The sequence below is a fragment of the Varroa jacobsoni genome, unplaced genomic scaffold (assembly GCF_002532875.2).
Source record: "Varroa jacobsoni isolate VJ856 unplaced genomic scaffold, vjacob_1.0 scaffold_578, whole genome shotgun sequence".
NCBI lineage: Eukaryota > Metazoa > Arthropoda > Arachnida > Mesostigmata > Varroidae > Varroa > Varroa jacobsoni.
Window position 1 is genome coordinate 1 of NW_019213480.1, and position 12,669 is coordinate 12,669.

Genomic DNA, 12,669 nt, shown 5'->3' on the forward strand with positions numbered 1-12,669 from the left:
CATATATATATACACATATACATATATATATAAACAACCAATTAAGTGAACGTGTTGGTTGCCAGTGATAATGACAACGATGTCTTTCTTGTTTTTTTCTTAGATTTTATTTCTCGCTCGATGGTGTCGGTGCGCTCGTATAGGAAGCTTGCCTTTGATTTAAGTGAGACATTTCCAACAATCTGATGTCAGGGCTACGAAGGGAAGGCGCTGCCTGAGTGTTTTCGTTATTAGATGGTAGATTCACATCAGAGGTACACAATGGTAGGCTCGTAGCTCTACACTATCATCGAGAAGATGGTAGTTAATTAGAGATGTTCAATTATTCTTCTAACGACACTTACTAGCCAGCCACGGATTTACTTGAATTATACTGCTCAACAAGGTCGCTTTGGTGCAATTCTAAGAAAATAAGTGATTTTTCAAATGCTATTTAGAATAACAGTGGACGTCTATTGTGTGACTTTCAGTGATGTTCAACGGCGTGCCAGGCTGAACAGTAGAAATTAAAGGCCTTTGAGGAGGCAAAAAAATTGAGAGGCGACGAGACGAGTATCGAGCTTCGGAGACGATGCTTGCGCTCGGCGAGAGACTTAAACGGGTTAGCGTCCTCGGCCCCCTCGGAACGGCGGGCGCATCGAAAGCGGCATCTGACAAAGATAAACTGACCGCTGCCTCCGGAGGATATCAACAAGAAATTTATTCATATCCAGGTGAAAATAAGCAGATGCCGATCATCGGCAAAAGGAATCGCAATAAGACTAAATATCGTTGTCACAATAGAAATACTAGACGTATATGTATGTTTTATACCTTCTTTGGCTATAGTTGAAAGTGTGTTTGAACTGATAGAAGAGCGATGGGCTTGTGTCTAATTAGTTAGTCTGCTATCTGCGCTGATTCAAAAGGTAGGTCAGAAGATTCGTTCGTTTACTCTAAGGTAACCTGGACTTAAAATGAGAATAAAGTTCTCGAAATAGCTATTATCTCTTAACAAAGCATATTTGAACTAATCACTCGATGAGAAATGTTATGATCCGCTAGATATTTATTGTTACAAACCAACAAGGTATATCCACATAGTCCGTGATTTGTTTAAAACCATTTATTGCCACCTTTTTTGCTGATCTGTATGCATGTTTCGTCCTATTGCCCATACCTTTAAATGGTATGGAAAGAAAAAAATAACACCATCCAGTACGTTGTCGTGCTTTCTTTTTCAATACTAAATTTCCGCTACGCTCATATTAACTCGACATTCCGCGAGCCCCCCTCCCCCTCCCCCTCCCCCCTCCCCCCTTCCCTGCCGGAAACACCCACGTTTGGATCGTCTTTAATAAATATGTACCTACGTTTAAAAGAGCATTATACTAAGGTTATAGAAAAAATAGAAATATTCTTCTGCTCATATCGCAAGAAAATAGTGGCACCGAGATGGTTAAACTGTTTGTCCTTTGGGCAGTTAGCCGGTCTATTCTGGCTTCTGGCCTCTGGCTTCACGGCTCCTTACAAAGGAAGAACCCTTTAAAAGGCAACAAAAAGCCAAACAGATTCCGTTAACACCAACATTAGCAGCAATCTGTCGATAGGTCATTGTGACTAACAATTCGTTGTATTATAGTGATCATGAGACGCAGAGAAGGCTTGTAGATCTAAGGCTTCTATTTAAGAGGCAATCGAAATCCATATATGGACTAGCCGTGACCAAGAAAAACAACCAGCAGGGGCTTTTCACTGAGCGCATACTCTACCCAGCTTGTTTAATCTATCTTTGTCTTCTAGGCTCTTTCTATTTCATTCGTTTAGCTAGTCTCGCGCGCCTCTCTAGATAGGAACAAACGCCGAAATAACGACTTTATGCTCAATTACCACATCGGGTGGAACGGAATACTGTGAAATCATTATATCTAACTAAATTGCTACGTTTGCGCCTTTGCATTGAACGCAGATAGAGTTATCCGCGCGTCTTTGGTCTCCAAAAATCTACATGTTTATTACACAACTAGGTTTGCATTAACGTAACGCGTTGCTTTCTTCGTGTCATTGCTCCTTTACGAAAATACCATAAAAAAGATTGCCAATGTTCTTCATTTAAGCATTGAACGCTTTGCTGCAAAAACACAATCAAATATTTGCATTAATATTCAATTATCGTTGCCGAGAAGCTATAGCTAGCTCACCACTGCAGCCATAAGAATCAAAGGCTAGCTGGACAGCCTATAAGTGCGTGTAAGGAATTTCGGCTTTAAACAGAAAAAAAAAAAAAAAAAGAGAGCATTATTCTATACAATTGATAGAACAAAAAGAAAACTGGCTACTATAAAAAAATTTATTTGCTTTCTACCTTGGTTCGGCTGGTTAAATTATCCAATTGATAATATTATATGATTAGCTGGCGACTTACGACGTGTCTCAACCTTACGTACACGTACGTTTGGTGCCCCTGTAAGCTGTTCCCGTGACTATCGATGCAACGAGGACTTTGGCCTGGCCGAAACAGGTTAGTGAAGTGCGAACTCATTTGAATTTGGCCGCCTTAAGAAATGCGTCGGAAGGAGATATTTACTTCCTATGCAATCTTCATCCGCGGCTGGAACATTTGAACGATAATATAGTGTAAAAACATTATTAATTAACAAATGATCTTTTTTTACTCGAAGCCACCAATGTATCGTGTGACAAATTATCGTTCATATCCGATATTTCAGTTGTCACACACAATAATAAGGATAGTTACTAGCTGATTTTCTAGCGCCGACCGATTACCTAGAGTAAAAATGATTGAAAAAAAAATTAGTAACGAATTTACTTATGAAAAAATTTAATTATTTTTTTAAGCTGTTCCTAAGGAGGCAAGCTGAGCCTGCTATGGAGCGCCCATCTTCACAGTTGCTTGAACACGCACTCATAATAATTAGCTAATGAATACTTGACCCGACAACCTGGCTGGAGTACTACTCCCAATAAGCTCAAGAACGATAATAATGATTATCTCCAGCTTCGAAACTAATGCAACTCGCCGTCCGTTACTTTCTCCACGCGCAAAAAGTAACTTGTGCCCAGTGTCCTCCCAAGACAAGTCCTCTGCCAAGTCATTTTTGTTGATGATGACGACGGTTATAATTATTACAACAATTATCTTCATCACTAATTCAATGATGAAACAGTATAACAGTGCACACAGAAGTCACAGCGGTTGCAGTAGCAATGCTACGGTTGTCGTCGCTACTGGCGATCAGCCGTTCGCGGACGTAGGGCTTGATTGGCGCGACGTGTTTTGCCATCATCAACGTCGTTTTTCTTCCAAAGCCTTTCCCATATTTAAACCCTTGTGCCGTTGAAGCTACTGTGTAGCGGCGGCATCACCGGTGCTAACCATTGTTGCTCTTGCTGCTTCGTTCGATCAGGTCACGGGCCGATACTGAATGAGCAGAAGCGCGATAACAATGACAACCATAGTGATGATAGTGAAGGCGAGGGGCCGATGACGTCTGTTAAGCCGACGAAACCGACAAGCAGAAAGGGAAGAACAGGAAGAGATTCCTTCTGCTTTGGCTGTTTGTTACTATTTTTGTTTTTTTTTTTTTTCGCCTTTCAGTTAGTCATCGGCGGCAAAAGCATCTGTGTGAGAACTTCTATCACGACTTTTACGGTTGGCAAGACAATGAACTTCAACTATCTTTTTAGAATTAGAGCAGGTTTCACTAATCCATTACGTAAAAAACTCTTCGTGTGGAAGAAAACAATCCGGTCATCAAGTTAAATAAATACACGTTTATCAAGGCTTGATTGCCTCCTTACAGCGATGCCCAGTATCATTTATTTGGGCAGTATACCCAGATGGCGGTGGGTCTATGTAGCAAGTACGTGTCATTCAGCTTAGCCAAATGTGCTCATCTTCGATTTCACATAAACACAATGCGAATAAACATAGGCATTTTATGAAAAAACCGGGATTAATATTTTTCTCAGCCTCGTTGAGATGCTAATTTTGGTACTATGATGTTTGTTAAACTTTTCTTTGCACCTAATACATATACACAATTAAACTGGATCCTGAAACTTTCGGACGATACATAGTTTATGGTGGAAGCCATACATTGTGTTTAGTTACGACATGATGATTTCATCGATGCATGGTTTAACATGGCTCTAGACGCGTATGAATCTATACCTAAATTTTTTAGTATGTAAGCCATTAGATACTACTTCAATCTGCATGCCTACCTGCGCGAAGGTTGCGAGGAGTTGGCAATTAAATGAAGTGTTGCTGTAAACCTTTAATGAACATAGATCTTTAACGAGAGAGATAAACTGAACGATTTCCACCCCCATTATGTAATGGGGTTCGAGAACATGTAGCTCATATTTTGCATAAGATCTTTACCCACACCTCATGGAAACATATTATTTTTATTTTCGTTTTCTCCTGGTTATAGATGCCGTCGCGGTACAGCTTCTGCTTCTTTTTCAAGCTCCATGTAATTTCTATTTTCACGGTAATTAAAAAATGTATCGTATAGTGTAAATAACTTCCTGTACGTTCGTAGTTCAGCCTATTGGCATGACTGACTGAAAGACTTCGCCAATGTTAAGGGCATTAATTTGGTTTTAGCCCTTCCAATAGCATCGATATGTTTCCTTAGATATAACCGTCGCTTTTCTCAATAGAAGCAGTAAAACCTTGTAGTGTTCGAAATAAATTAGTATTAGATTTATATGAGCTTTAGATGAACAACCTATCTGTATTGAATAGATTACAAAATACAGGATGTTAGTTTTAAATTCAGACTTCTATTGTGAGCTTTTTTAACATAAACAAATACTTCAATGATTTTGTTATGAGTTAACAGCGTAATTTTCGACGGTCATGTTTATTTGATGTAACTATTGTTCACCGTGATTACACTTTCGGCTGGCAATTTTAGTTATTTCCAAATACACTTCCTTTACTATAACTCTTCCATAGTAATCTTGTTTTAAGTGACATTGTGACAAGTGTTGAATTAGAGTCGTGTACCAAAGACGCCCTGCAAAAAACAACGGCGACATCAAGCTTCGGGTTAGGAGCAGTTAATTTTATAAATACAAGGGTAAAAAATGGCCAAAAGAGGCAAAAGCTTTTAAAAATACTAATTGTAAGAGCTTACTTGGTCGATCCAAATGGCGATTAATATTAAAGGGGCATCTATGGATATGTCTCAGGATTGCCACAAATGGTTTTAAAGTCACTTGATGAGTATTTGCACCCTATAAGTCGTACTCAGGACTTGCAGAAACGGGCAACGACGTAAACCTTAGACTCCAAAAAAAACAAAGATATTGATTTGCGGTTTGAGGAGCGTTTGTAGTTGTTGCCTTTTGCCAAAAAAAACAAAAAGTTCTGCACTGTCTATTTTTTTTCCTTCAGGAAAACGGTTTTTGGATGAATACATTCACGACACCGCTGTCGAGCATTCAAGAAAAATCAGGATAAGCATGGCATGTGGGACCGAATGAGCCTTTTCCTTTAATGTATACATCTGTTTTTGCATAGAGGATCCTTTTATCATATACAGCTTTAAGTAAACTGTATGCCTAATATGCTTGATGATAATTAATACATGATTTGTCTCTATTGCTTGAAGCTGTTTGTTCAGTGACGCCCGGAGCAGGTCTTCTTCTTTAAGCGCAGCCATTTTTCGTTCCATCTGTCTGCTTATGGTGACATCCTTCGACAAAATTCATTAGGTTTTAAAAGGTCAATGAATCTCGAATGTGCGTTGAAAGAATGTTTTACCATAGTAGATTCATTTTGATGCTTTACTACTGAGTCCGTAGACTATGAATTAAATGTCAGTTGAGTTCAACAGTATTTAGAGAGGTTTAGAGAAAGTAAGCTTATCAGATTAGTAAACAAATTTCCCCTATCGTAAGGGGTAGTACTGTTTTTCTAAGCTGTTCAACAAAGATCGGTCATTGTAACTGCGTAACACTCAATACGGGGTCAAATATTGAAATGCAGCATCAAGCTGTGATTTCTTGTTGAATTCAGAGGGTTGATAAGGTACTCAAGCTTCAAGTTCTAGCGCTAACCCTAAATACTTAGGGTGGTTCATAACGGTCTTCTGACTGCAGCCCATCATTTTAGCAAATTCCCGAATTGTCGTTCGGTGATTTTCTAAAGGAAAATTTCTAAAGGAAGTGCCTTCAAGCAATCATTATTGAACATAGACGATTACACAGAACGGGGGCATCGTCTCTGTCCTGGATACCGTTTTCAAATTTAATAGACCATTCTTTGGGAGTTCCTTTTGCAACAGTACTGTGACCGCGCATATGGTAAATGTCTTGAGCTGTTTCGGCAACGTTACCAACAAAATGCTTGGTACAGAACATATCTGTACTGGTAATAGGTGTCCCTTCAAGAACTTGAGACGTGACAACCACGCTTATCTTCATCTGCACTAGAGAAATATAAATGTAATGACGATGCAATGTCGATGAAAGATGTAGACAGTCACTCTAGATTGTGTGTCAATCATAGTTTTGACTACCGGTCAGATTCGTTGTGGATTAATTATGACATTCTACATAAAAAAGTTTACTGTAATATAGAGAGCGATGTTCAATGACGTCTACCGGTTTTCCAGTATTGCCACTGCTCAAGCATTTCTAAAGGGAGGAATTCGACGACGAGGGTTTTAAGGCAACTGTATGCTTGCTATACCTTTTTGACGTACCTGATTTTCATACAGCATTCCGAAGGACTATTTTTATATATGTGAAGGCCAATTGTCGCATACTGACAATATAACGGATTAACACCTATTTATTCTTGATCAAGAGACGTTGATGCGTTACCAACCATGCTGCGTCTGCGCAGCACTCGGGTGCTCCCCGAACAGCAATATCTGTCGCTGCTTCGTGTTGTCGTACAGGTCTCGCGTCCTTCCTGCAACGCGTCGCAATATACCACTGCGCGCCATCGCCTGTCTTCCGATGGTCTAGTGTTCCCGCACTAAGATTAGAAAATTTATCGAGCTCCGAACCCTCCTTCTGCCAACACTGCTCTTTCGGGGCCAACCTGCTTTCCGGTTGTTGTTTGAGCGTCAGCGACCATGCAAACTAGAGGTTCAAGTTTCTAGGTATACTGAGGAGGCTCTGTAAGCGCTCTAGCCACCAGCCGATCTGCCTCCTATATACAGCAATCTGGCGGCCGATTTCCGCACTCATAGGTTCGTCGTCAGTCGAACTACAGTCGAGGAGGAATCGGCTGCAACTTATAACACGGCCGACTTAGTAACTACTTATCCTCTATATAATACTTAGATAGCATTTATCAATTTTTTATACTAATACTTTTTACTTGATTACTACCGTGCGGGACGTTCTCATCTCGCGGCCACCATAGCTTTAATAGGGCCTGTTAGGCTTTTGCGTTGCTGTCTAGGCTCGCAACGGACTACTTTTGCGATCCGTCCTGGCTAGAATCTTGGCATAAGGATCCTGGACGGTCCAAGCTGTTGTTATGTGCGACGCAGTTCAACTAGATTTTTTAGAAGAGCTGCCATAAGCCTCCTGAGTAATTCCTTATACCTCTCTCAAGTAGACTTTCGCGCCTTGAACACAATTGGCTGAACATGGGACACGGTTACATGTCAGAAACTTGTGTTTCAGAATTTACGCTTACCTTGTCGTAGCGATTGATGGCTGGCTCCAGACGTTCCAAACGGCCTATCTCCGTCTTTACATGTAGTTGGCGACCAATTGGCGAAATACTCAAGGACTGATCCCTCTCTCCGTATAATTTTTCGCCTTTAGTTTACGCATGGCTTGAAAAGCGTTTAGGTGAATTTTGTCAGGGCTTGAGTACAGCAGAATGTCGGCTTACCGCAGAAGCACTGCATGCACTACGTAGTTATTAAGTGTGTTTTCTGCAAGCATAAACCGGCTAATCTTTATCTTCTTCAAGTACACTCACTATCAGATACCATCGAAAACTTATTATTTGATGCGCTGCTAACGCTGGCACAAGAGTGACCCCTAACAAAACCTTTCGCTTTACACATAATACACAAGTTCAGCTCGGTACTGGCAAAATATGGAGCTAAAGTCTCTCAATGGCATGGCGCCGCAGGACGCCGACAGACCATTCTTGAGGCTTGCCGGACTTTTGGTTTAGGCCGAAAGTCAAATCTTTTTCAGTCAAGTCAGGTCTTTCCGACAGATAATCTTAGATTAGATAGATTAATTCCGCAGATCAATTTGTCCCTTCTGCTGTAATAAAATCACACATACTTGACTTAAAAAGGACAGACGTCAGTCGTATATTCGCAAGAAACACCTTCGAATCGAGGCCTTGCTTCGTCTAACAAGGCTTGCCTGGCCCGCACAAAGTTCACAAGCCTGGATCACCACGAAACAGAAGAGCTTTCTTCGAGTACAGCTTTGAACACCTCGTGAATCATATGACCTTAACTTCACTGACAAAAGCTCCACTAGACCATAATATAGTTATCACAAACAAAAAGAAGGAAAGTCAAAATATGCCGCTGCAAGATTTTCGAGCAGCCATGTATAGTCAAAAAAACAGTGCGGCACATAACACTTTCACAGGCCATTCATTTAAATCTAGATGTCCGGTTTTTTCTTCCATACAAATATATCTCTTATTGGTATAGATGAGATGTGTAATTTATACTGTTTAGACAAAGATAGCAAGAAATTAGTATGTCTACACATAGTTTAAATGGAAAATCATCTACCATACTTCTACGCTGTCAACACATTAAATTATAACCCAAATACATATATCATTAAGCTTATCTTTTCAATATGGGTGAATTGATTAAAAAAAAATAGCGGTTAACAGCACAAATCAGATTACAGTCGGTTAACTACACACTAAAGTTGGCTTGGGCTTACTTAACGTTAATCTATTCTAGTTTTTTTTTTTTTTTTTTTTGGAATAGAACGTCTGAATGCTCGATGCAAAACAAGTGGTTTCATCAAGTGATCTTTTTCGACAATGGCATTACTACAACCGTGTTATTGTTAGTAGGTAGACATAGAGCGCTCATTAAGGTAGCTCGTCTAAACACATCAAAGCAATTTTGGTGACCATGCAAAAATGGCAACGTAGTTGTGCTTCATTATGAGAGCTGATTCAGATTGTTACATATATCCTAATTAAAATACTATTTCAAATGAAATCCTCATACAGTTATAATAATTTGACTAATCCAGCTACAGTTATTTTAACTGTTTGATGTTCCTATTCAATGTTGCTATTGGTCCTTTTTCGTGCAGGACCAGGGGCAACAGAGATCGTCGAGCTGCTTCGACGGCGCCTAGCAGTGTTATCAGGTATGCATACCTATCTTTCATGAATTTCTCATTTTATCTAGTAAAGAGATTTTATATTTCACGAAATCAAAGCAAAGGGACCCGTCAATTTAATACTAAACTAATTTGACGAAGTGATCAGAAATTTTGCAAAAACAGTTCTACTTTAGTGCGTATCATAATAGATGTTATTACGTTATAAGTAACAGGAATCGAGTTTTATTGTCCTAATTTTGCATGCATTACCCAAAAATATATACCTGTGTAATATATCTTGTGAACAATGTGCTCAGTGGAGAAAATGTCCTAAAAGAACGTAGTAGTGGTATGTATTTGATGTATTTGTTGTCGAAATTCCAGGTGGTGAGGACAAACGTGGAGGCCCTGTCGTAACCGTGTTTGCACCTAAAGATGACTTCAATACTAACGACTTGAAGCAAACGCTACACTTTCTGAAAGACCTTATCGGGTAAATACTTTTCGTATATACTATTAAAACTGACTATCAACGCCCCGCTTTCGGGGCAGAACGTGTTTTAGTTGAGTTTTGGGTAATTACTTTCGTTAAAACAAGACCCGCAGCCAGATAACACTAGCAGATCTAATTCTTATTCCCTTATAGAAATTTTATTAGAAGCAAACTCCACAGTTTTTCTTTTCTCTCTATCGCACCAAACAACCATTTGGTCCTTAATACTGTAATAGATATCCAGCGCATCTACACATATACTGACCAGGGTGCACCGTTATTTTCTTGATTGATTCATTTCTAAGGTACGAGGAACGTAGCAGTGGTATTTCAGTTTTACTCGAAGGTTCGCCAATTCTGACGCGTTGTCTTGACGAAGTAATCGGTGCTGTACAGAATGTATTTGGTGACTGCTTACATGCCATTTACGTATATGCCATACACGGTCTGTGGCATCACAAAAGTCGATCTTCGCCGGACATCCGAAAGGCACTGCAGGATAACTCCGGCGCTTTGCTTAGTTATATGACACAGCAAAAACTGTTCAAAGTTATTTCGCCATTTCAGCTTACAAATGAGTTCGGGGGAACTCTCGAGTACAACCACTTAGCCTGGCTAGAGAGACAATTGGCCATCGAGAAGTTTTTACGGGACGCACGAATCATACGCAAGCATGCAGACGCTACAATCCAGACATGTGAAGCTCGGTTAGACGCTGAAGGCCCGACGCCTACCTCTGTAGAAGAAATTCGGAGAAATTGCGTATCCATGGTCAACGTCATACATACGACTTATGTGAACGGCCAAAGATTATTGCTAAGTTTACAGAGCGAAACCGAAGGCTCGCTGTCTCAATGCGGCAAAGGAGCGTTGAAACAAAATGCAAGTCAGTTGCGCTGTATCAAGACGGTGCTTGACTCTGTGACATCTATCAAAACCGCGTTCGAGTTGCGTTGGACGACCCTACATGGAGCGCTGTGCCAGATCTCCAATATGCAACGCTTCATACAGGAAAGCGCTGAAGTTGTAGCCTGGGTTGACTCTGAGGGTGAGCGTCTTTTGACAGAGGGAAATACTCTGGTAGGAATGACTCTTGAAGAAGCCCTAGTTCGTCGTAAACACATGCACCAGGTGGCGTTGCTAGCCATGGATTGCTACGCAAGATATTCACAGTTGAAAAGTCTTGCTCATCATCTTCTTCGAGTATGTAGCTCGCATTAAAGAGGTATAATTTAGTGTAATTGCGCGGGTGTTGACCAAGTGCTTTTTATAAGAGGCTGGAGTATTTTGTCATGTTCATGTGTTTCGTTTTCCAATATCATCGGTAAAATAGTAATATTGGTACATTTTATATATGCTCGTGCTCCCTATTATCATGTAGGAGGCGAATCCAGATACGACAACGGTTGAGTCAACTATGCAAAAGCTAGATGCTACCTGCCAGGTGTTCGCAACGAAAGTAGATGCTCGACGTAGGATATCCGAATTGGCAGTCGTATTTCATCAGGCCTTCGAACAGACTAATAAACTAGCGAAGGATATCGAGCGAAGAGTATGCGCTGGTAATTCAAGTAGCGCATCGGGAAGTGATCCTGTTGGTTCGGCTGGAGAGTCGGCCTGCGACTCGTCAAATTCGGATGGATGCAGTGTCGTCGACGAGGATGAGCCACCAGCTGGGAACGAACTGCATCTTCAGCTTCAAGGTCTGGCCAATCCAGGCGGTCATATAACTCAAGAAGCGCACAAAACTATACTGGAGCTAGATGACACATCCGCTGTGCTGAACTCCAGCCTAGATGATTTTAAACGAGTGTCGATCGCTTTCAAAAAGAGCTTGCAAAACCGAGACTTCGAGCTGGCCCAACCGATGGTTCAGAGAATGTGCGCTGCCATTACAAAAGAGGTTGATAGTGCGAAAGCACTCATCGAAATTAAAAGAAACCACCTTGTGCAAACTGTCCAGCTACTGAGCTGTGAACAGGACGCCAAACAGGTATGCATATAGTAATATTAATTATTAGGCCATTTCTTATTTCGAAGTAAAGCTAACGGAACATAGTATACATTATCCTATATCGAACTGGCTTTTAGCTGTTCACTGCGGCTGCTATTGTGATGACTGACTGGTTGACCATTTCGAAGTAGAACGTCAGTGATCATGCTCTCATGGGCGCCGACTAAAAAAGAATAACTATGTGGCGGTCATGACGATAGCAGCAATGATGCTGATTAGCTTAAATGCGTTCACCTTCAAGCAAGCTTATTTGTATCAATCAAAACTAAGGGTAACAGCCGAAAAATTGTTTCTTGAAAATTTAATGCTATGACTTTTAGTCGGTGAGCTGGCTTGACGATCTTTGCCTCGCAGCACAAAACGCTCTCGAATCGGACAGCGGAATCGAGGAACAAACGACGAGGCTGAAGCACGACAAAATGGATACCACTGCCAAGGCACGTCTTCGAATCGCGTAGCAACTTAGGGACACCTAAGCTAGTCATCTGGGCTCAAAACCGAGCTCAGAAATACTTCGTCTAGTGCCGGAGGCTAGCAGGGCCTAACGACAACACCGGAAATTTATTTCGGCAACTATTAAATAGTGATGGCATTGTTCCGCTTCTGCAGATAATATGCGAGGAACAATTTCGTCTGCCAAAATCTTTTATACATTACTTCATGTTTATGATTGATGATAACTTTTTCTGCGAGGTCTGGAGGTAGTACGAGTCCCGATTCGCTTCATTCTACAAACCTCTCTGTGTTTCGAGTTTTGCCTTTAAGCATCCTATCAGACAGCCGGCTTCCAGCGCGAAACGAGGTGTGTCTATGTTCGGGTTTGAGCCTAGACCACAACGTGTCCCTAAGATTGGCAGGC

At 40.9% G+C, this 12,669-nt stretch overlaps 1 protein-coding gene across 3 annotated transcripts in view; it reads left to right on the top strand.

The window, feature by feature from the left end:
• Nucleotides 1-103: 103 nt before the first annotated feature.
• Nucleotides 104-12,669, top strand: part of LOC111261647 (SEC14 domain and spectrin repeat-containing protein 1-B) — a gene marked incomplete at its 5' end in the record, with an annotated part of 30,330 nt that continues 17,764 nt past the window's right edge. For all 3 annotated transcript variants that reach the window (XR_002681128.1, XR_015311619.1, XM_022835264.1), the window contains 7 exon segments: nt 104-264; nt 471-713; nt 9,292-9,348; nt 9,688-9,796; nt 10,102-10,999; nt 11,178-11,789; nt 12,131-12,247. Coding sequence is in view for 1 of the 3 variants with exons in the window: in XM_022835264.1 (XP_022690999.1) it covers nt 572-713; nt 9,292-9,348; nt 9,688-9,796; nt 10,102-10,999; nt 11,178-11,789; nt 12,131-12,247 (1,935 nt within the window).